At 53.4% G+C, this 24,659-nt stretch overlaps 1 protein-coding gene across 1 annotated transcript in view; it reads left to right on the plus strand.

Moving 5' to 3' along the window:
• The window catches only part of ALK (ALK receptor tyrosine kinase), a 693,423-nt gene that overhangs the window by 639,366 nt on the left and 29,398 nt on the right, over window positions 1–24,659 (plus strand). Inside the window, exons 12-20 of the mRNA XM_066378600.1 lie at window positions 928–1,090; window positions 11,202–11,352; window positions 17,113–17,244; window positions 18,003–18,147; window positions 20,670–20,852; window positions 22,062–22,160; window positions 22,666–22,818; window positions 23,844–23,948; window positions 24,204–24,393. Coding sequence (XP_066234697.1) covers window positions 928–1,090; window positions 11,202–11,352; window positions 17,113–17,244; window positions 18,003–18,147; window positions 20,670–20,852; window positions 22,062–22,160; window positions 22,666–22,818; window positions 23,844–23,948; window positions 24,204–24,393 — 1,321 coding nt within the window. The remainder of the gene's footprint in view (window positions 1–927; window positions 1,091–11,201; window positions 11,353–17,112; window positions 17,245–18,002; window positions 18,148–20,669; window positions 20,853–22,061; window positions 22,161–22,665; window positions 22,819–23,843; window positions 23,949–24,203; window positions 24,394–24,659) is intronic.

Genomic DNA, 24,659 nt, shown 5'->3' on the forward strand with positions numbered 1-24,659 from the left:
AAGGCAATGGCCCAGTGGCAGAGGCGTGGGGTGTGCTAAGTGTTCAGAAGCACCCTCGAAGGTCATGTAGGGCCACAGGCCGCTCTAGCTGAGGGCAGAGCCTCAGGCAGAAATAAGGAGCTTGGAAAAGAGCACACACAGACTATGTTACCTGCTTCCCCGTTTTCTACACTGTTTCATCAAGAGCCCAAAAGCTGATTTCATTGCATTTCTATGCCCAAATAGTTATTAATAAAGAGGCTGAGCCCTTTTGAGGCCTGACAAATAGGCAGACACCAGCCAGGGGTGCAAGTGTGCCTACGCCCACCACTGTCCTGGGTCCCTGGGCCAGTGGGGGGTCGTGGAGCTGACTCTGTCTAGTTTACTCTCGTGATCTTCTCCAAGCTAAGAGGCTCCTATGTGAAAATGCCAAATCTGTGGGAATGAGTCAGGCGCAGGCACAGTGGCACAGGTTAAATGCCTGCTGTTTGCCCAGCACTGCGCTGAACTTGACAAGAACCCAGGAGAGGACCCAGCCACAGCCGGTGCCTGTCTCACCCGAAAGGGATCTTCTCTCCCTCCTCTGCCTCTGACAGCATTTTTCTTGTTGCCTCTGCTGTAGTCGGTTGCATCCTTTTTGGTCTCCCTTAGTAGGCTGTGAGCTTCTTAGTTCCAGGGACCAAGGCTGCTCCATCTGTGTCCCCCCACCCCCCCACGCATCGTTCATCTGACCCAGGGCCTGGCACATAGACGGCCCTCAGCAGTCTCCAGGTTGAATGGCTGAGGCTGAGCGGTGTCTCTTGCCCCAATCAGGCACCCTCCCTTCCACCCCTGGGATGAATGGAGCCATGGAGCAGACAGCTCGGAGGCAGCCCAGGCTGCCCACAGAGGAGGGCGGCCCGGCCAAGCCAGTGACTGTCTTTGACTGTCTTTCCTCTTGTGCCGCAGTTCACTGGCTGTTCACCACCTGCGGGGCCAGCGGGCCCCTCGGCCCCACGCAGGCCCAGTGCAACAACGCCTACCGGAACACCAACCTGAGCGTGGTGGTGGGGAGCGAGGGCCCACTGAAAGGCATCCAGACCTGGAAGGTGCCAGCCACCGACACCTACAGGTGCGTACGGGGAGGGGGGAGCCGAGGGCCAGACTCACCCTCCTGAAGGGACCGGGGTCCTGCCTCGGGGCTCTGAGTGCGTGTCTGTGGGGTGCCTGGGAGGCACAGAGGTTCAGAGGCCTCAGACTCGGGCCCATAGTTGGGTGTAAAGACTGCAGATGGGGGGATTTGAGATAAGGGAATATGGCAGCACAGGAAGATATGCCCTCTATTCCCCAAGGAGCCCACAGACAGTGAAGACGATATCCATGTGTGAGCTAGCTTTAGAACATTGTTGATCTTTATTAATTACAACCATCATTATAATGGGCTATTCTGTAAATATTCCTTGATGCTATTCCGGTGAGGCAGTGCAGGTAAAAACGTTTGGGAAACAAAAGTATGATGCACGTGAAAGATGATGTTATTATCTTTGAGCTTTCTTTTCTGGGACTTCACTTCTCGAGTAAAGGGGCTGTGCTCAGTGTCTTGTCCAGTGTCCAACCCCAAGGTCACAGCATCCACCTGAGCAAGGCCAGGTTGGAGGGCCAGGCTAGTGGTCCCCTGGGCCACTTTGTGATCATGACACTAAGCAAAGCTGATAATAGAGCATAGACCAGTGGTCCTCATCACTGGTGGGTATCGGAATGACTAGAGGGCTGATCAAAACAAATTGCTGCACCTCCTCTCGGACTGTCTGACTTCATAGGTTTGAAGTGAGGTCTGAGAATAAGAGTTTCCAAGTTCCCAGTGATGCTGGGGCAGCCCCTGAGAACCACTGAGTGAGGTCAGTTTCCTGACTGTGGTCCTTACACAGCTCTGTGACATGGGCAAGGACGGTGCTGCAGTCCTCATTTTACAAGTAAGGACACTGAGGCTCAGAGAGGAGCCTGCCACTGTTCAGAAACCGCCTCCAGCCCCAGAACCTCTGAGGCACAGCCTCACTGTGTCCTTCTGCCACATAGCCAGGCTGTTTGAACAGGAAGCGCCATAAATCTGTCCCTGTCATTGCGATTGCCCCCACCCTGGCCAAATGCACCTCCTTCCTGTCCTGCGGCCCCCAATGCCCAGCATGTCCTCAGCCCCTGGGGAGGAAGGAGGTGTCTCAAGTTGCCCTGTTTTCTGTGGCAGTCCCACTCCTGGAACCTTAGTGTAGGAGCGTTTCAGGGAGAGCCCTAAGTGCTTTTTAAATAACACTCTAGGCAGAAACGCAATTAACAAGGTTCAGCTGCGATCAGATTAGCTGTTCTAGGTCCCACACATGCCCAGCAAGTGGCCAAAGACACAGGCCGCCACTCCGGGCTGGCCGGGCCTCCCGCCCCTGCCCGCTGGATTTCCGTGGGCCATTGCTGTCCCAGATCAGGAGAGGATCCTGGGAGAAGGGGGTGAATACTTGTAGAGGATCCGCTGGGTATTCCTCTTTTCAGTGATGAGGCAGGGTTACTCCTGACATTCCCCTGTTTCCAAGTGAGGAGACTGGGGCCAGAGAGGCTTTGCAGCAGACCCGAGGCCACACGATCAGAGACAGCATTGCCAGGGACACATTGATCCCGCAGACAGTAGTTTCTGACTTTTCTGCTTCTGGAAACTTTTCTGACTTCCTCCGATGGACCCCATGTTTTGAAAGATTTTGCCTGCCAAACTGCACTAGTAAATAATTAATTTATTTCCCTTTGTTGTTAATTACAGTTACAGCTGTGTCTAAGTCTAGCCAGGTCCCTGATCTGTATGCCACCCTGAGTTGATGTAAGCCCAGCCCAAATCGGAGAGTGTTTCCATTCCTCTCTGCGGAATAGTGAGACTAGCTGGCAGCCCCCGGCACTGCCTGGTGAACGCTGATTGGAAGCACACGCAAGGGGCCATTTTTCTGTTGGAGCAGGACACTATGAAGTGTCCAGATTGGTAAACCCCATTTTGATCACTGGACTCTGTTGAACGGGCCTGAGATAGCACCATATCAAAATGGAACCAAAAAGCACCGGGTTGGAGTTATTGTTGTTGAAGCTTTGTTTCTTAGCCAATTAAAGGCTGTAGCAGATACAGTCATCCTTCTGTTTCCGGGGGGAATTGGTTCCAGGACTCCCTTTGGATACCCAAGCCCAAGGATGCTCAAGTCCCTTATATGAAATGTCCTAATGTTTGCATATAAATTATACATATCCTTCCATATAATTTAAGTCATCTCTAGATTACTTACAATACCTAATAAAATGAAAATGCTTATAAATAGTTGTTATATTGTTTAGGGAATAACTACAAAAAAAATGTCTGTACATCGTCAATACAGAGGCAGCCATTTGTACTATACCACTCACAAAATCAGGGGGTATTTCAAAATGAATATGAAGCAGTAAAATATCCCCTAATTTTTGTGAGCAGTATACACTGTGCATGTCATCAGCAAGGTAACATTTTTTTCAGATGTTTTCGATCCATGGTTGGTTGAATTCACATATGTGGAAACCACTAATACAGAGGGTCAACTATTTCTGACCTTCACTTTATCCTTGATCTTGGATAAGGCTCTGGGTTTGGATGTTTATGTCTACTGGCCACTTTACCTAGTATTCAAATAAGGAAAAGTTTAATGATCTGCTTTTTAGACCACATCAAAGTGTCCCCAAGTCAGAATATCCATGTTAAGGAGTCAGGTGCCCTTTTTCTGGACGATGGTTTTTTCATATTGACTAATTTTTATTTAGTGAGTGCAGTTCATCTGGTGAAAGAAACATAGGACACATCAGAGGACATGAGAAAAAGGTTCTTGGAAACAAAAAGGTTGGAAGCATTCTTTGTGGAATCTACTCCTGGAAGTGTGGGCACTCGACTAGTGCTGTCTGGCTGCCGCCAGAGGTCTGACACTGTTATTGCCTCAGCTGACTTCTCTCCTTACGGGTCAAAGAGGTGAAGGAAGGGGAACTAATCCTTATCAAACACCCTCTATATGCAGAGGTGAGGCCATCACTGCTAGGGCTCTCTCGGGGATGCATACAGGTGAAAGCACCCCCACTCTTAACTGATCATTTTCCTGGGCCCATCGCCCACCGTCTACAGCTTTGCCCATTGCCACGCACCACAAAGAGAGAGGCCCAGAAAGAGGGAGAGGAGGGCGCGGTGGGGGAGATTGGTGGGGCCATCGGGTGCAGCGCCCAAACCCCCACCCCTCCCACCCTCCTCTTCCTGCCCTGGGCACCCCGCTCCCCTGGATTTGCCACTTCCTCCATCAAAACTGTACAGGTGATGCAGTCAGCTCCCTCCAGGTGCGTGTGTCCTGGTGTGCAGACCTGCTTTGCAAATCTCAGTAGGCCATATTAAGCACCTATTAGGACACTGTGCCTGACACTAATTATATAAAGGCGAATAAGATGCACCCCCTGCCAAGGGGAGCCCCATCCATGGGGATGGTGGGCGTAGCATGTCAGTGTAAGGCAGGAAGTGCAGGGTGGAGGCTTGGCAAAGCCTGGCAGTCAGGGGCTGGGGCGGAGGCCTGAGTGCACGAGTGGCTTCCACAGGAGAGAGAACCCTGAATTTAGTCTCAGAGGTGATGAGTTGTCTCCAAAGAAGAGGGGAGGGCTTCCTGGTGGACAGAGTGCCAGGGGCAAAGCCAGGCCTGCCAGTTAAGGCCACCAGGCCCTGGGGCAGGAACGCCACCTGGCAAGTGCCTCTAGCTCCCTCTGGTGACAGCATGGGGTGTCACTGAGAGAAACAAGCCTGGAGGCAGGGAGAGCAGATGGAAGGCTGAGGGTCACCCAGGCAGGAGTTAGAAGGGGCTGCATCCGGGCAGGGAAATGTGGGTGGAGAGGGGACGCGGGCCCGGGAAGTGTTGGCGAGGAGGATTCGGAGGACTGGGGGTGGGGGTGGGGGATGACATCCAGGCTTGGGGCTGAGGACGCCAAGACAACGAGTGACTGCTACCATCTCAGGGAGCCTGATTAGGAAGGGCAGGCACGGATAAAGGTAATGGCGAGAAGAACACATAATTAAGGATCACTTCTGGGTCTCAGTTCTGAGTGTGCTTCATGGGGGTTGGGGCTGAAGTGACACAACGAGCATCCATTACGGCTCTGTGCTGAGGGGGCGAGATCCTTGGCCTCGCCGTATAATGGAGACAGCGCCACCAGAGCCCCGCTTCGAAGGTCCTGGGATTCAGTGTGATCCTGTGCGTGACATCCCCACACAGAGGGCGATGCCATCTCTCTCTCTTCCTGCAGCCTGTCTTTCTTCCTTTCTCTCTTCCTTCCTTCCGATCCCTCCAAGGCTTAGCCCCCTTCCCAGCCCTGAGTCCTCCCCCCACTTCGTGCATGCACACACACATACACCCGCACACACGAGTGCACACACATACACACATAGCCTGTAAAAGCATTTGTCACGCACAGCCCACAGCTTCTGATGGCAGTTCTCTCATGGTCCAGTTGTTCCTCAGACATAATGTACAGGAGGCCCCAGATCCCGGCTGCAGCTGGCAACCCTGCCAGCTGACCTGGGCCACAGCTGCTTCTGCCGGTCTCCATCACTGACACACATTTCCTCCCCTGGCTCCAGGGACCAGCAAGTACAGCAGGAGACACCATCATGTCAGCCAATCCACAAACAGCCATGAAACTCCTACTGTGCGCAAGGCACTGAGTAGGTGCTGCGGGACTTAGAGAGAGGACTGAGACTCAGGAGCATTGCAGTCTTTGCCAAGACCACAGGGCAGAAGTTAAAAAAACAGTCCATAATACCAGTAAAGTTCTAGAAATTATAGAAGAGAGACACCATGATGATTGATTGTCAGAGTAAGTGTGCAGCTAGTCATCGCCATGAGGAACACAGAGCAGAGAAAATCGGGAGAGAGCAATTGTGCAAAGATTGATGGGCTGCAGGCAGAATGGAGTTTGGGTCTAATTTCCGCCACGTGCATCATGTGACCTTGAAAGTGTACCTTTCCCTGTCTACAGCGGCCCCATCCATAGGACGGGTTGTAGAGAGGGGTCACTGAAATCTCATTCAGCTCTGATATTCCTAGGCCCTGAGGGCTGCCCTGGTCAGGCAGGTTGTAGGGGAGACATGCACCCTTCCCCATGGGTGCAATCTGGACTAGAACTTGGGCAGTAAGGAAAAGGTGTCTTGACACCTGGCCCTTCCCTGCTGCCCCCCGGGGTGTCTTCTGATGGCTCAAATGACCTCTCTGGATAATCCGACTGTATGTCGGAACAGGACTTTCCCAGTGACCCAGCTCTGACACTCTCCCACGCCTTCTGTGCTCTCGTACTTACCCTGTAGGCTAGGATAGGCAGGGCGGCTCTCACTGTCCTGATTTCATGGAGGAAACTGAGACTCAGAGGAAGGAGAGCCACTTGGCCAGGCTCCCGCTGGGAATTAGAGGCAGAGCCCAGCATGGGATGCAGGAAAGACAGGAGGTGCTTCGTGCTTCTCCAAGCGGGTCTGCTCACTGCTTCCCCTGCGCCCCACCCCCAGCGTCCCCGTGGGGCGGGGTCCCAGGCAGCCACCAAAGCCTGGGGCTGCACGCCAGCTGTGCTCTCATTTCAGGACCCAGCAGGCAGCCGCTTTGATTTGCTGCTAATTCTTTATCTAAAAAAGATTCACAACTCAATTACAGCAGGTAACAATGGCTCACAGTCAATAATACAAAACGCAAACCCAATAAACATTCATTTTGACCAGGGGCCATGGACTTAGATGAGGGAAAACAAAACAAAACAAAACAAAATACAGCATCAGCTTGTTGAGAACAGTATCTCGTAATTTCCAGTAAATTGGAATGACTGCAAGTCATACTCCCCACTTGAGTGGCAGGTAAATTAATTTGTCATTTGTCAACCATCAAAAATAAATTGTTTACAAGGGATGGGGAGAAAGCCTCAGAGATTCCACTGGGGTTATGACAAGTTAGTGTGACACTTTTCATAGGGTTTGGGGCCAGCGGAAGTGCCAAGGCTGGCCCGCGTCCCACTGGCTCTCTACAGAGGAGGGGCCTGGGTGAAATGAACAGCCTTGACCTCCAACCCCCTTGGCCACACCCTGCTCTACTGTTGCTCTCTAGAAATCAGGAGCTCATTAACTCTTCCTCCCAGAAGTCACCCCTGGAGAGGAGTAGACAAGCTTTGCCATAGGGAAACATCAGACAGAAGCTACTATTTGTCCCTCACTGGCTACCCTCCAGGCACTGAATTAGGCCCCTTGCAGACATTATCTCATTTAATTCTCACAACAATCCTTCGGAGTAGATATTTCGTATTATCTCTCTTATAGAGATGAGGAAACTGGAGCTTAGAGAGAGTAAGCAACCTACCCAAGGGCACCCAGCTAGTGAGTAGCACTGGCAGAGTCAGGGCCAGGAGAGGTCAGCAAGGTGCCTTGGACACTGAATTTAAGGAGGCATTGTCTCTCAGGGCCACTTGAGTGCAGGGTCAGCACTGGGAGCTGGGTGCCTCTCGCCTCAGCTCGGGCCTGGCCCTGAGTCACTGAGCTGGGATTGGCATCCGGGTCTGTCTGCGTCCCAGCCCGTGTTTTTCTCATCGCGACGCATCCTGCACTAGAGATCAGCCTTCTCGTAGCAGCTAGGAGCGGCCAAGGAGTGAAGCTCAGTGGTGGGGTCGCAGCTGTCAGCGGGCTGACGACTGGGCCACCACTTCCCAGGACCCCTGCAGTTAGTTAGCACAGACAGGGAGTTGTCTGTTGCCCATGACTTTGAGCAAGTCCATAATTCAGGTTAAAATGCGAGGCTGAGGCCATCACACAAGAAAGTAGAATCTGGCTGTTGACACCTGGTCATCAAGCTCTCTGCCTGCTGTGGGATCTATCAAGCTGCCCACAGCCAAAGTCCCACCCTGTACTTGCCATCGGCTTGCAGTCTTTTCAAATACACGTACTTACCCCCACAAGGGCCAGGGTCCTTGTTTTCATTTCTCTCCTTGGGAGGGAAAGCTGAGGCTCAGAGAGGTTAACCAAGCTGCCCAAGTCACACAGCCAGCAGAGCAGAGCTCCGGCCACTTTCCATCCCACCACATTGCCAAGAACTCGGTCGTGACCTAGACGAGGCTGGCGTTTGGACTTGGTTGGGGGTGAGAGAAATAAGAAAGATGACTGGGGCGGGGGGAGTGTCAGGAACAAACAAATTTAAAAATATAACAATTTGGCTAAATTTAAACATGTGAAAGAGTTCAGAATGATTTATAATATATGTAGATCGATGCAAATAACTATGCAAATGTGCATAAAATTATGAGAAGGGTACAGCTTACCTGAGCCATAAGCAGGAGCGGGTAGGACAAGGACTCCTTCTCAAGCAGCAGTTTCCTGAGCGCCCCTTCAGGTTGAAATGACTTCCTTGTGCAGCCTGGCAGACCCCAGGACGGAGCAGGCCGTCCACGCTGCTGTCTCTGAAGTCTACACAGAGGGTCTCTGGAACCCACACCCCCACAGCGCTGCCCGCTGCCCCGGGCTTCCCTTCTCTGCGCTAGAATTCTCAGCTTTCCTCTCCCTAATAAGCCTTTCTCTTTTTTCTGCTTTTTAATTGCCTTTATCACTTTCTCCATTTCTAATGGGTCAAGAGCAAGGTTTTGGCTGAGGGTCTGAGTGAATTAGGATGAGCCGGCGGCTGCTCCCACTATTCTCAGCGTGCATCCACCGAAGGCTCTGTGAGGGGAAACGTGGGAGTGTGGACCAGGGTCTGCCAGAGGCCTCAGATTCGTTACTTAATCCCTCTGAGACTGTTTCCTCACGTATCAAGAGCAATGACTAACAGCTACTGTTTATGGCTTATGGTGGGGGGGCACAAGCGTTCATGCGCAGCACAGTGTAGGATGCTCAGGCCTGGGCCCCTCCCACCCTGGGTCCCTCCCACTCTGGGCCCCTCCCACCCCCTCCCACCCTGGGCCCCTCCCACCTCCTCACCCTCTGCATCCCTACAGCCCCTGACTCCCCGCCGCAGCCACCTGCTGCAGGCACACCCCCCCCCCCAAGCTTTCCTCCCTCTTCACTTCCTTTCACATGAGCCTGACTCCTACCCTCCCCCTCTTTCTGCTTGTCTGAGAGCCCGGCCTATCTATCACCTCCACCATGAAGCCAACTTCAAACCTTCACCCCACACACCCCACAACCATCCAAGATCTCCATGCCTGTCACAGTCTCTGTCTCCCTTCTGGGCCCTGAGCACCTCATGGCCCTAATTTTGTGCAGAGAGTTCCCACTTTCTCTGAGTTTTCACCCATTATCTTCTTTTGATGTTGAACCCCCACTACCCTATGAGTTTGGAAAGTAAGATATGATTCTTACTTGACTAGGAAAGAAGTTGGGATTCTAAGAGGATGTACAGCTAGGAAATGGCCCACTCTAATTATGGCCCTTCCATGTCGCCTCCCCAGAATGGCTACCCTGATGGTGTGATCTCTCTCTCTCTTTTTTTTTCTAAAGTGAGAAGTGGGGAGGCAGAGAGACAGACTCCTGCATGTACCTGACCAGGATCTACCTGGCATGCCCACCAGGGGGCGATGCTCTGCCCATCTGGGGTGTTGCTCTGTTGCAACTAGAGCCATTCTAGCACCTGAGACAGAGGCCATGGAGCTGTCCTCAGCGCCCAGGCCAACTTTGCTCCAATGGAGCCTTGGCTGTGGGAGGGGAAGAGAAAGAGAGAAAGAAGAGAGGGAAGGGTGGAGAAGCAGATGGGTGCTTCTCTTGTGTGCCCTGACCAGGAATCGAACCCAGGACTTCAACATGCCAGACCAAAGCTCTGCCACTCAGCCAACCAACCAGGGCTTGATCTCTCTTTTCATGAGTGTTATCACCTCCCTACTTTTCTTTGCAAGCCCCTTGACAGTCTGGAGCCTGTCTCAGGTCTCCTCTTGGGCACAAAACTTCATGCCATGCGAGCTCATGGTGCGCTTCAATCAGTGCCTGGCCACAGACAGGGCCACGGGCACCAGACTTGCCTCTGCACTGCATGGAGACCTCAGCTCCTCGCCTGCCACGTAGCAGTCAGTCAGCCCTCTAGGCTTGTCTCTGCAGAGCAGGCCTGAGCTCCGCCTCAGGGGGCCCCCACGAGTGCCTCACTCACTTGGCCCGTAGGGAGTTTCCTAGAATTATAGGAGAGGCCACTCTGTGTGCACATGAGCAAAGCCACCTTGCATCTCTTCCCAGAGGCTTTTTATAAAGGACCCTGTGGCTGAGTACACAGGGACATGAAAACCTCTGAGTCCCCTTCCCTGGGAGCTGGTCCCGGGCAGGCATTTGCGGCTGGTATGCTAGCTGTCTTCCAGACATGCTCCTCTTGGTTCACCAACTGAGTTACTTTTCCCCACCCTTGCTTGACTTTATCTCAACAACCTAAGAGGCAGCGGAAATAATCCCACATCCCCACACTGTTTTTCTTTCCCTTGTCCGCACACAGACTACCCAGGAGTTCCTGGTGGGACAGGAACACATGGTGTGTGTTTGTCGACACCACCTCCTCAATCACTCCACGTGGAACCTCTTGTGTCTAGACCCCATGGGCAGACTTTAAACTTCCTACCAAGTCACTTCCTCCCGATTCCACTATAAATAATAATAATAATAATAATAATAATAAATAAGCAAACAAAGAGATACTTTTCAGTGCTTATTATTTGCCAGTCACAATTCTGAGACTGCATGTCTCAATTCCTTCAATCCTGACAGCACACATGGGCTAGAAGGTGGGTTCTCTTATTATCCCATCTTACCGATGTGGAACAGCGATACTAAGTTACTTGTCTGAGTCCACATGAGTCCTTTGACTTGGGTCAGGGAGATAAATCCACAATGGGGAAATCCCAGGAATTCAGAATGCCTTCACCCCAACACCCCACATCAATACGGACTCTCTCCCTCCTCCCTCTCCTTTTCCCTCCCCCTCTCTTGCACCCCTTTACTAGTTCTTTACCTTCTAAGCTTTGCCAATGAGGCAATTCACCGTCCCTCTCCAGACTTGACTGTCCTCTCCTGACTGTGAGACGGGAAACTTCCCCGCTGACCTCATGGCCGATGCAGGGGAGAACTACAGGGACCAATATGTTGGTGCCCTTGGCCCACCGGAAGCTGCCCGTGGGCAGGAAGGGAGTCAGTCTTCATCCCATGGCAGAAGCCCATGTGCTTTGTCCCATTGCAGCATCTCGGGCTATGGAGCGGCTGGCGGGAAAGGCGGGAGGAACGCCATGATGCGGTCCCACGGAGTGTCTGTGCTGGGCATCTTCAACCTGGAGAAGGACGACACACTGTACATCCTGGTCGGGCAGCAGGGGGAAGATGCCTGCCCCAGCGTAAGTGCCCAGAGCAGGGCTTTCTCCTCCGCATGCCCCCCAGGACCCAGCTGGGCCCCTGGGAAGGCACCAACTCCCAACAGGCTCCTTCTGGGAGCTCCTCCTCAAAGACGGCAGGACCCTCCCCTCCAGCCTGCAAATCCCTCTCCCTTTCTCAGGGCCATTTGGGTGCATGAGAAAGCTGGTGGTGTGGCTGTTGGGGTTTTGCGTCCCTGCAGGGACCAAGGCCGAGGCACTGGTTTCCCGAGTGACCCTTAAAACTGAAGAGCTGAATCCTATTTGAATGAGCAAATGGTCATTCCCTTTAACCGAAGTATGAGTTGAAGACACTTCCTGCTCTTTCTTGCTAGGGCACCATTGTCTTTAAGCCATATTATTACCATCAGAGAAATACTAGGTTACACACATTTTTTTGTTCAGCTCTTAAGCACATATATGTCCATAATTGCTTAGAACAAGGTCTGAAAGATGCAGAGAACAGTGGCTGTTTCTGGGGAGGGGGCTGGAGTTGAGGGTGCTTTATCAGTAATGTCTGATCTGGTTACAGAAAGAATGCATTCATATAGTATTTATTATTTGTGTGATTAAAACTCTAAAAAATGTAAAGCATGGATCAGAGCTGGAAGACCATGCAGGCCTCTCTTCCATTTTACAGATGAGACAATAGAGATCACTGAGGCAAAGGGACTTGTTCAAAGTCACTCACAACACAGCACAGAATAGGGTCGGGTTCCTGTTTTTGCTGTGCCCCACGCTAGCTTGGGCCTCGGTTTTTATGGCCTTTTTTTCTTTCCCATGTATATAGCCCATCACTTGACAAGCCAGGTGGCCATTCTGTGCAGCCCCAGAGATGGCTGTCATCCTGATTTCCTACTCTGCTGGGTGTCCAGCTGTCAGACGTGGAGGGCTCCAACAGCAGGAGTTCAGAAAGCCAGCAGTGGTCTAAAATTGCAGGAAGAATGAGAAAGTGAAGACAAGCACAGCAGCAGCCCCGCCCCCAAACTCCCAGCACCCCGCTGTTCAGCTGTTTAACTCTTGCCTGCGGGAGAAGTGGGCCCCTGGCCAGAACTGGGCACCCGCAGGCCTGTGGCCTTCGGCCCGCCCCACCCTCACCTGAAGCACAGCTTTCACTGGGGGCCGGGGGGGGGGGGGGGAGCGCCTTGGAGGACAGATGAGGGAACAGTGGCTACTGAGAAAGCAATTCCATGCCACAGAATAAACTCAGGGCTTCCAAGAGCAACGTACTGGGCCCGGAGCAAAGCACAGCCCCCGCCCCCCAACTTCCACGGCATGGGGTTAAAACAAAGTGAGCTTCACAGGTACAACCTTGTGGAAGGAAGATCTGGACTCCAACTTTATTTAGCAACTATAATCAGGACTTTCCAACCTGATGTAATATATTAAGTCATTAAATTACAGGCTGTTGTAATTTTCACGGGAATTTATTGAGTACTAATGTAATTCTTTCATCTAAGCAGAAAGATTGCATTGACTTTTGCAAGGGACTTTTGCTTGATTGGATTGTAATCAGTTATGTCTTTTTACAGGACCGCGTCCTTTAAAAAAAAATTCAATTGTAATCTACTTGTTCCTCTGGGTTACTGCACTTTATCATTTCATTAATCAACCTACTTGCTCTCAAACTGTGGATGGCAAGGAGAGTTCCGGAGTCATTTCCCCGCCAGGAACAGAGGGCAGCCCCCTCTGCTGGTCGGGCCAGGCGTAGCATGGGCTTGGGGAAAGAATTGTTCTCCCCTCTGGCTCCGCACCTCCAACCCCCAGGAGTCAGTCCCTGGGAGGGGGAAGGAAGACTGTTTACAGGCACTTCCTCAGTCTTAAATTCTCCAAAATGGTGTCTAGAGAGGATCTTCTAGAAGACCAAGTGGACTTTAAGAATTAAGCAGCAGGATTTGGCAGTTTTGCTGGTTCAGCTGCACATCCATGTAGAGTCGCTAATCCTGCATACTTGGCCACCCGAGCCTGGAAAGGGCTCCAGCTGCTGGAAGCCCCACGTAGGCATCCCTCCGCACCTGCTTCTCCGGTTCCTCCCTGGACTCAGCTGGTGGGATGAATGACTCAGGGCTTCTTGACGTCAGCACCATCGACATTCTGGAGCAGATAATTCTCTGGGGTGTGGGCTGGCCTGTGCACTGCAGGTGGCTGAGCAGCATTCCTGGCCTTCACCCACCAGATGCCAGTAGCATTCCCCAGTAATGACAACCAAAACTGCATCCAGACATTTCCAAATGTGCCCAAGGGAGCAAAAGCACTGATCTAAATGTAAAATCTCACCATACCCGCCACTCGCAATACAAATATTGTGAGTGTGCTGCTCACACCCAGACAGCTCCCGGTTCATTCAACCATATTCAACAAATATTTTTTGAATGCATATTATATGTCCATCACTAGGAACTTGGGATATATATATGAACAAAAGAAATATCTTTGCTCACGTTCGTGTTGGGAGTGGAGGGACGAACAGACAATAGCTCTAGTTCATCAGTTTGTTAGTTATCAGGGTGTCCAAAAGTGAGAGAGTATAAGGAAGTAGGGAAGGGGAGTCAGAGGGACCAGATTTGGGGGGCAGCTTGCAATTTTAAACAGGGTGGTCGAGGAAAGCCGATGGGGAAAGTGACAGTTGAGTAGAGTCCTGAAAGGAGAGAGGGACTGAGCCAGGTAAAGATCTTGGGAGTCCAGCAGAGCAGAGTCCCGGCGGTGGGGGCAGCCTGGTGTGGAGTGCCGGAGGGGGGGGGGTGAGAAGCGAGGTCAGAGGTAATGGGCACCTCGGGCCATTGTAAGGTCATGTTTAAGCCGTGGGAGGGTTTTGAGCAGAATAGTGAGAACAGTGACCTGATGCAATGTGAGATCTAAAGGCTCACTTCTGTGGCAAAGTAGGGAATAGACCACATGGGCCCAGGGGAAGAGGCAGGCAACACATCCAGCGGCTGTTACATTAATCCCAGCAGGAGATGGTGGCCAGGACCGGGACGGTAACAGCAGAAGTGGTGAAAAATGGTTGAATTCTGGGCATATTTTGAATGTAAAATCCAGAAGGATGTCCTGCTCGACTAGATGATGAACTGAGAGGAAGAAAGGCTCGAGGGTGACCCCCAGAGTTGTGCCTGAGCCGCTGGCCGCTGCCCCCACCTGAGCAGAGGACGCTGTGGAAAGCGCGGGTTTGGGCCGGACCAGGAGCTCAGAGCAGAGGCTGAGCCAGAGAGCTCTGTCTGGAGGACAGCCAGATGGGACTTCCCGTAGACAACAGGCGACGTGCCACTGGCATTCAGGAGAGAGGTCTAGAGTGGACCTATGAATTCGGGATAAATCAGCATCCAGTTGCCTAGGGAACCAAGCAGATTGAGAAGACTGAGGACTGAGCTCCAGGGGTCCCAACAGGGGAAAGAAGATGGACCAGCAAGAAAGCTGAGGAGGAGGAGCCCGGGAAGCGGGTAGCAATTCAAGAGGATGCAGCGTGCTGGAGGCCACGTGAAGAAACGATATTATGAAGACGTGATCGACTACACCTAATGCTGCTGCTAGAAGGGTCACTCAGGATGCGGACTGGATTAGCAAGATGCAGAATCAGACATTTCCCCACCCCACCCCATTCCAATTTAAAGGCGATGCCCTAGCAGGGGCAGCAGGGGGTGAGCAGGGTCTGGGCTCTAGTTACACACCCACCATCACCCAGCCCAACTGTACCGCCCTCCCGCTCCTGCAGGCTCCAACCATTTGCAGATTCTGTTCATAGAAAGCGGGCATCCCCAAGGGCCAGAGGCCCCACCGCTGCCAGGCAGAGGAGAGGGAGAAAAGGCAGGGTCTGAGGGGGTTGACCGCTGGGTCAGACTGGGCAGCCCCCTGATTTACAGAGGAGCAGGCAGCTCCAGGGAGGTGAGGGGCCTCAGCTAGTGCGGCTCAACTAGCCCCTGGCAGAGCGTGTCAGGTAGACTGGACCCTGTGTCCTCTGCTCTGCTCCGCCCAGCTGACAGCCCACATTCCCGTCCCCTGACCCAGGGCTTGGGCTCATGGCCTCCCCGGACAGCAGTTAGCAGGGTTTCCTTCCAGCAGTACCCCCCCAGCCCCCCAGGCCCTGCACAGCACTGCACATACACGGGAGAAATGTCAGCTTTCTACAATAACAATTCACAGCCTTCCACCCACACTAAATCCACGCTAAAAAAATATCAAATTATTTCCATCATTAAATCCAAAATGCCATAAAACAAATTGCATCTCAGCTATTTATCTGGAAATTTCTCTATACTCATCGCTGGCACCCCTGAGTGCGTTAGCATGAGGAGTGGCTCAAGATAAATTGCCACATCCACTGGCTGGTTAAACAGCAGCATTCGGTGCAAATTTGATGTTTTATTGGCCTCTTTTCTATTAAGTAAAAGAAAAGTCATTTTCCTTTGAGGTCAGGTTGATGTTTGGAGAGTTCATCTTAGCTGCTGTGGCTGATAAGCAAAATGGGTATTCTTGAAACGCTCTTCGTTCAGGGATTCCAGGGTGTGTGTCAGCACACCCCAGGGACTCCCAGATGCCTGGGCTCACGCCCGGACCATGTGTGGGCCTAGAAGTGAATCCCAATAAAACAGAAGCCGTTTATTCAGTCCCTAACACATGTAAGACGCTACCGTGGACGCTGTCCTCTACCACACGCAACCTGTGGTGTCTTTAGTCCCGTTCCACACTGCGGGTCAGAGAGTGAGTGCCTCCTCCACAGTTGTTCAGGGGTGTCTGACTGCCTCCAGGGTCCACCCCGTACTCAATGGCAGACCTAGAGAGCTCTGCTGAGGGCCATGCCAGGGGATTTTTCGGAGGCAAGAAATGGGAGGAATGAGTTGCCCAAAATGGAGACACAACTTTCCCAAAGATGAGCTGGGAATAAAATCCAAGTGCTCCCTCCCACTGGTTTTTTCTCTTTCCAGGACGTACCAAAATGGCTTTGAAAACCTTGATGGCTCCCACTACCCAGGGAATGAAGCCCAGCTCCTCCCGAATTGCATCCAAGGCCCCTGCCATGATCTGACTGTCCAGTTTAATTCCTCTGCTCACCCCCACTTACACTCCCTCCAGCCCCATCTCACCACTTAGGACCTTTGTCATCCCCCCTTCAGAGGTCAGGGTCCTCCTGAACCACCTCTCTGTCCTAAGGTGGACCTTTCTGAGCCAAAAGACTCCTTGGTTTTTCCCCAAATACCCCGCTCACCTGCTGGGTTCATGCTGCTCTTTCCCCCTAGAATGTCCTAACTTGCCCTCGCTCTCTGTGTTTAAAAAGCTCATATCAGATGTAGCATACAACATAGGAAATTCAGTCAATAATATCATAATACCTTTGTATGGTGAGAAATGGTTACTAGACGTAACATGGTGAACACTTCCTAAGATATATAAATGTCAAATCACTATGTTGCATTCCTGAAACTAATATGATGTAATTTTTAAAAAACTCTTCTTCTCTATCCTTCAAGGCCCAAGTAAATGCCACCCCCTACAGGCAGTCCTCCCTGATTACCAGTCAGCAACAAAGGCTCACTCAACCTCCCCCAACTTTTCATGCATTTTCCAACTAAGCTATCCTCGTAGTCTTTGCTAATACTGCCTGAGTGACAGTTATATGGGTATATTTTTTGGTCTCTTCAACTCATCTGTAAGCTATTTGAGAGATATACCCTATCTTTAAACATAAAAGATCTGTCTGATGGGTAGTAGAGTATCTTGGACACAAACCTGAGGTGCTTTTTGTTTCTGCAGACAAACCGATTAATCCAGAAAGTCTGCATTGGGGAGAACAATGTGGTAGAAGAAGAAATCCGCCTGAACAGAAGTGTGCACGAATGGGCAGGAGGGGGCGGCGGAGGAGGAGGAGCCACCTACGTGTTTAAGGTGAGGTGGGCTGTGCCAGCTCCCCAAGGGCAGTGACTTCTGTGTGTCATGGGGTTGGGGCCTCACAAGAGCCCTGGGAACCAAATGCCACTTAGTGACGTAAAAGATGAGGAAGCCGAGGCCTAGAGGGATGCGGGGCTCACTGTCTGTCCAGGAAAGGGGTTCTCTTGCAGAGTTCCCGAGGTCCCCTGAGCACTCCTCTGTCCCTAGGGTGAGCTTTTCCGGCATTATCGCAGGCAGGCCAGAAAGTATGGCCAGTGGCTTCCTGCTAGGTTCTCCCACAGAGACAGTGATGCTGAGGGCTTACTCCTGAGGCTGTGGGTGTCCCAGCCAGACAGGAAGGAGAGAGTGAAGAGATCTGCTCTACCACCAGCCCCCAAACCTCTGTGAGGCTTTCAGAAAGGGCTGTGTGAGCAGCCTCTACGACTGAGCCCCTCAGATGGTTCTGCTTCTCCGATTGAGCCCTGACTGTGTAGGAGCAGGGGAGGGGGAGCTGGGTGCGAGCTGCTGGGTTGTTGTGTCACGAGTCCGGAGCCCTCTCCGACTGAGCCCTGACTGTGTAGGAGCAGGGGAGGGGGAGTTGGGTGCGAGCTGCTGGGTTGTTGTGTCACGAGTCCGGAGCCCTCAGACCTCCACCGAGATGTCCCCTGCTGCTGAGCAGACACTAGGACACCTTAAACATTTGAACCAGGACTCTGGGGTCCCCGGAGCGGAAGCCCCAACTCGGTTTGTTCATCTCTGGATGTCTCTCCGGCCAGATGAAGGACGGCGTGCCGGTGCCCCTGATCATTGCGGCTGGCGGCGGGGGCAGGGCCTACGGGGCCAAGACAGACACCTTCCACCCCGAGAGACTGGAGAACAACTCCTCGGTTCTAGGACTCAATGGCTATTCTGGGGCCGCAGGTAAAGTGGTGCTCGCTTGTCCTTGTTCACAACATTCTCCCAGGACTGTGAAAGCGCCAGCTCAGCCAGTGGCCATCACAGCCTGTGGACATCTAAGTCACGGGTACTTGCGAGGCTCTGATACAGCAGCCGGGGAGGAAGGGCAGGCTACATCTCTGGGCACCAGAGACCGCCTGGCTGACATGAGGTTTGGACTTGTGGGTCGTCACTGAGAAACGATGACAAGCACCGGTATTCAGACTGCCAGCCCTGTGCTCCCTGCATTTAACCAAGTGCAGTTGGAGGTGAACAGATGGAAGAAATCGGGTAGAGGCAGGCCCTCCAGACTCCGTGGTCCCTCGCTCCAGGCCAGGGCTGCCAACTCACAGCTCCTCCCTGGGAAAGCTCTTTCTGGAATCTTCGTGGCTGGGCCCTCTGTGCTGGTTGGCGAGATCCAGCCACACACACAGGGGACGGACATAGAAGGGGGTGTGGGTTCTCTGATTCTCCCGAAATCAGCCATCTCTAAAGAGAAAATGCAATGCCTTTTTGTATTTTCTTTTATCCATAATCAGAATGAGGGAGAATTTTTGAAGGATTTGAAATTTGAGATGAGTTAAAGCAAATACTCAAACTTTCTCTTTAATCAGGAGCTGACTAGGGTTAGAAGGAAGTAGAACTAGCTAATGGGTGCACAGTGAAGAATTGCCCCCAGCAATAGTTCTAGATCCCCTCACTCTGCTACAGATTTAATAACTTACGAAGCATTTCCGCATCTATTATGCATGTGCTTTTCAAAACAACACTGTAGGGTTTGCCAGAGAGATATTATTATTCCCATTTTATAAGAGTCGGTGAGCTCATAGAAAGTTAGTACCTTTTTTTCTCAACATGGCCAAACTCATACTCAATCCATGTTTTTAATAAAAAGAAAACAATTGTTGATTTATTTTTATGTCCATTATTTTCTTCCCCACACATTCGCTTGAAGGCTGCTAGGTGGAGTGGGGTCAGAAACCGCCCGAGCTGGGGACGTAAGAGAGGGGTGGGGCGGGAAGGTGGGCAGACACGGCCCCAGGCCCAGCTCAGCCTCACGGACTTACGATGCTCATGACTCTGCGTGGACGCTGCCAGCATTCACTTCCGGTCCCTAATGGAGCAGGGACCTTCCCTCCTCTGCCTGACATCAACAACCACGAAACCTAAGCACTTCTGTAACTTCCAAAGGTGACAGAAGGTCCACATAGCTTGCCTGGGGGCCGTGACTGGTTCTATTTGTCCCCATTCTAGACCCAAGCTTATTCCAGACATGCATTGTCTGAAACCTGTCTCCCTGTTTGTAGCATAGCAGTCATTTCTATCCACAGCTCCCCACCACCACCACCACCACATACGCACACACCTAGCCTCCCTCTACTGCCCCCTCTGGGTCCAAAAGAACCTCCCAGGCCAGTTAATACTTAGGGTTCCAGCAGGGCCACGCACTGCTGCTTCTCCAGGGGCCCAGCACGGAGCGTCTGCTAGAGCGGAAAGGGCTTGGTGCCTGTGGAGTAGGCGGCTTGTTGGAATGTCCTAAGAGACGATATTGAGGGAAAGAAGGCCCTGGAACCTCAAGGGGGCAGCAGGGAAGATTTATGTGGTTGGCCTGTGGCCTGAAGATAAAGTTGCATGCCACCTAAACTCTGGGAACAGCACTTCCGTTGCCGGAGTTCAAAGCAGCCCCAGGCCATGGGAAGCACAGCCTCCGTGGCTGCCACCCTTGCCAGGGTATATCACTCACCCTCTTCCCCACCCTCGCTGCCCCTGACCTTGGAGCAGTGCCTTGGAAGCAGGCAGGCAAGACGCTGCCTGAGCGTCAGAGCAGGGGGCCTTCCGCACCTGTGCCCTGCCTCCCAGTGCCCAGTGAGCCCTGCGCTTGGAGGTTTATGGAGCATTTCACACGCTCACTGCCTCCTTTGATCCAAACATCAACCCGCTGAGCCGAGTCTTATTATCCTCAAGTTACAGGCGCTGAATGAGGAAGCCCTTGCCCAGGAAACAGCAAAGCCCGTTGGGAGTCCGGTGCCCAGCCCAGGGTTCCTGCACGCAGCTTCTCCGCAGCAACCTCGGCAGGGTTTCGACAGTGGCTGCCCAGGGCCTGTGGTCCTGGTTCTTGTTGCAATGGGCAGCAGCGAATGAAGCAACGGCCCAGCATTTTAGGAGCTGGTGGGCCCGGAGAGAAGGCAGGGGCACAAGTTGAGCTGTTGTCGTGCTGCCTGGCCCACACCGGCCCATTCCTAGCCCAGCACCCTCGGGGCTTGGGGCCCCCAGCCTGACTCAGGCCTCGCCCATCACGACACTGAGCTGGAGCCAAAGCAGGTCTCTTTAGGACGAAGGCCATGCTCCTGGTCCTCCAGCTATGGTCTCTGGCCCCCAGACCGCAGTGAAGACAGGACTCCCGTGCCCCCTCAAAGAGCACCTCCTCCTGCCTCCTTTGCCAGATCCAGCGCTGCCCTAACCCGGTCTGCAGCCTCACCCGGGGTTTTCTCTGTCTCTCCCTGCAGGTGGCGGAGGTGGCTGGAATGATAGCACTTCCTTGCTCTGGTCTGGAAAGTCTTTGCTGGAGGGTGCCGCCGGAGGACATTCCTGCCCCCAGGCCATGAAGAAGTGGGGGTGGGAGACACGAGGGGGTTTCGGAGGGGGTGGAGGGGGGTGCTCCTCAGGTGGAGGAGGCGGAGGATATATAGGTAAAGATGATTTGTGTTCAAGGTGTCACCCCCCCCCTTAGTCCTAGGCACTTTACCTTCCTGTCCTCTCCCCGCCCAGCCCCCGCCTGCCCTCCCCTGGCCGCGGAGTGTGGACTGTGATGTAGTGTGCACGCCTCCCCCTCAGCCCGCGGGCCAGCCAGAGGCAGGGTGCTGGCTCTCGAGCCAGCATCCCGCCTCAAGGCTTCCATAGCGACAGCATCAAGGTCCCGTGTGACTCTTGATGGCCCCAAAGCCGATTCTATAGAGGCTTTGGCTGCCCAGACTATTCTCCGAGCCACCCCGGAGGATGTGCTGGCTTGAAAACCTTGGAGGCCAGACTTCTCAACCCCGTGCCCCCCGTGGATGGCCTGGCCCACATCCCTGCCAAGCCAGCTCCCTGCGGGCCTGGCTTGTGGCTCCCAGCCTCAAGGACACCTCGCTTTCCCTTCCTTGCCCCAGCCCACCAGCTCCAGAACGGCACCACTCTCCATGCTGATGGGCGCTGCTCCTGAGGGCAGCTGTGGGCAGCCCGGCCCTTGAGCGAGCCACTGGCCGCTGGCCCCGCTCTCTGGGGCAAGAGCGGAGCAGAAGAGCCTTCTGAAGCTGAGAGGCTGGGAAACGGTGACTCCACCGTCCCCACAGATTAGGACACAATGCATGCACACGCTGTGATGTTCTGTCTGTGTTTCGCTTTACACTGTGTAAGATGCTTGTGTTAACCAGATGCTCCATTTTCCAAGCCCTGGGCGGGTGGACGGAGTCCAAGGGGGGAGCCCAGAGATAACCCAGTCCCAGCTGAATGGAGGAACAGGAGCCTAAAGGCACAGGGGCCCTAACCCCCCATGTCCCAACCCTGACCCAATGGAACTGGAGAGCAGCCCCTCCGTGCTGCTACTCTGGCCAGTGCCGGAAGAGACTAGAACTTTTCTGGCTCTTGTTCAAAAGCACTTCTTCCTACAGGCCCCCTGTAGAGGGGGTACTCCCCGGGGGGAGCTCGCCTGGACCTGGAGGGGAAGGTGGCCCCACACCCAGCATCTGCTGAGCCACTCCCAGAGCACCCCTGTGCCCTGAGCCTCCCTTCCCTCCCCATCGCCCCGCCCTTCCAGGCCCCTCACTGACCCCCCTGCATGACCTGCTGACTGACGCACACCTGTGTTCAGACTTGGGCACCCACCTCTCTGCGTTAAATTCTTCTCTGGTTTGCCACAGGCGGCAACGCAGCCTCAAACAATGACCCTGAGATGGACGGGGAGGACGGGGTGTCCTTCATCAGTCCCCTGGGCATCCTGTACACCCCGGCTTTAAAAGGTACCCCCTCTGCCAGGGGCAGAACCAACTTCCTTGGCCAGTTCTCCCAGCTAAAAACCTCAGGGCCGCAGACAGAAGCCCAGGATACAAAGGCATGATTGTGGGTCGCTTGCAGACGAGGCTTCCTGGTACCCGTCTCACTGAGTTTTATGGAAGTCAGGAGGTGTGGTCTAAATGGACACAGAGGCAGAAGACTATCAGGCAGCCCAGCCCTAGAAAATGCAACAGTAATAGGCCCTGTACTTGTACCAGCTACCTAAGGATCAGGCGTCTGGACCCTCCCACCCACCTACATAAACGCACCCAACATCTTCCTTCTGAACTCTGCTCACCAGACGCACCGGGGACTTTCCTATGCAAGGCAGGGCTGCAGTGGCAGTGGGACAGTGACAGGGACCAGAGACCCACACTGACCAGCTGGAGATAAAGCACAGAGTCTGGGAAGGGGACGCAGGGCGGCCTTCACAGGCTCAGCCCGAGGCTAACCCTCCCTCCTTGTCGACAGTGATGGAAGGCCACGGGGAAGTGAATATTAAACATTACCTAAACTGCAGCCACTGTGAGGTAGATGAGTGCCACATGGACCCCGAGAGCCATAAGGTCATCTGCTTCTGTGACCACGGGACCGTGCTGGCTGAGGACGGTGTCTCTTGCATTGGTAAGGGATTGGGGGTGGGTACCCAGAGATTGAGCCGCAGCTGGTTGCCATGGTTCTGGGACACATTGGACACAGTTTTGTAAACTTTCCGAGCCACCCCCCACTTGGTCTGCCCCCAGCATGAATTCTCTGAGAACGAGGCAGACAGACCTGAGTGTGAAAGATGGGTCATAACTCACGAAGGAGTCTTAAGTCATCTGGTCCCACCCCTAGCCCAGGGCGTGGGACTCACATCCCCACCACGGGGCCATCCCCATCCATTTCGGCTGGAACACCCCCAGTCGGGGACCTGGACACGCCCAAGGCACACTCTTCCTGCAGGAGTTCTGGAGCCAGACCCCATTCCTTCCAGCCCCCACTCCTCCGGTCCCTGCTGGCCACAGCCTTGCTAGCGTGTTCTCCCCTGCAAGTGCTCTCCTCATGGAATGGCCCTTGTGTCTCAATCCAATCACACAGGACGCAGTTTTATGTCTCTTCTCCATCTTGGTGTCCCACTGCTGTAGTCTTTCCATTGTCAATGTCCCTTTTGAAATGCAGTGTCCGGACCAATGCTACTCAGTGTGGTCTGTGCCGGTGTGGAGCCTGGGACCCTCCCTCCTGCTCTGTGGGCACAGTGCTCTCGAGGCCACAGGAAGTGGTCCAGCCTCCGAGTGTTACTGCGGGCACACTCTGCTGGGTCACACTGAGACCACTGTCACCCAAGGCCCCTGAGTCTCTTCTATAACCAGCTTGGCTCAGCTTTTACCCTCAGCCTATCATTGTGCAGTTGGTGCTTTGGACTAATGTCCAGAATTGTCTGTTTAGACCTGTCACATGCTTCCTCCACCCCAGAGCTGCAGTAAGCTGTAGGACCGGGACAGACCTGCTCGTGCCCCTGGTCCTGTGAGAAGAAAGGTGGACAAGGTCCCCAGGGATGAGAGGAGCAGGCAGCTTTTGTCCTGGCCGGGGAGGGCGTTTCTGACTCAGGGCCCACTCCAAGGCGAATCAGCGTGCTCATGGGTGTGTCGTGGGGACCTGTCTTCCAGTGTCGCCCACCCCAGAGCCCCGCCTGCCACTCTCGCTGATCCTCTCCGTAGTGACCTCCGCACTCGTGGCCGCCCTTGTCCTGGCCTTCTCTGGCATCATGATTGGTGAGTGTGCCGTAGCCCATCTTTTCCATTTTATACATTAAGCTTTACGTTAACTTTAAATAATCTTTTGATCAAAAGTACATATTCACGGCTAAAATAATTTTGTTAGTACTGTATTATTAAGTGTGATAGAATGGTTAAGATCTCAGAGGAGATGGAGATCAGGAAGGCTTCCTGAAGGAGGCGGCCTTTGCTGGGCTTCACGGGTTGGGCTGCCTCGTGCAGGCCACCTTGAGGCTGACCTCCATCTGTCAGCAGTGTACCGCCGGAAGCACCAGGAGCTGCAAGCCATGCAGATGGAGCTGCAGAGCCCCGAATACAAGCTGAGCAAGCTCCGCACCTCAACCATCATGACCGACTACAACCCCAACTACTGCTTTGCCGGCAAGACCTCCTCCATCAGCGACCTGAAGGAGGTGCCGCGGAAAAACATCACGCTTATTCGGTGAGTGCTCCTGCCACGCTCAGGGAAGGGGGGTGTTCCAGGGGGCAGGATGTCATCCCAGCACCATGGATTTTTCTAGTCACAGGAGCCCAGCGAAGCTACCCTAGGGCACCCCCAGCCCTCCCAGAGGGAAAAGGTCTAACATTCAGGGCCATTTGCAGGGTACTTAATCACTTAACACCCTTTATATTCATGGGGTTTGTTCAATGAAAGGATGACTAGAGGGGAGGAGCCAGTACTCTCCTCAAAATCCGCATGAGGCCCGT

The sequence above is a fragment of the Saccopteryx leptura genome, chromosome 3 (assembly GCF_036850995.1).
Source record: "Saccopteryx leptura isolate mSacLep1 chromosome 3, mSacLep1_pri_phased_curated, whole genome shotgun sequence".
NCBI classification, from domain to species: domain Eukaryota; kingdom Metazoa; phylum Chordata; class Mammalia; order Chiroptera; family Emballonuridae; genus Saccopteryx; species Saccopteryx leptura.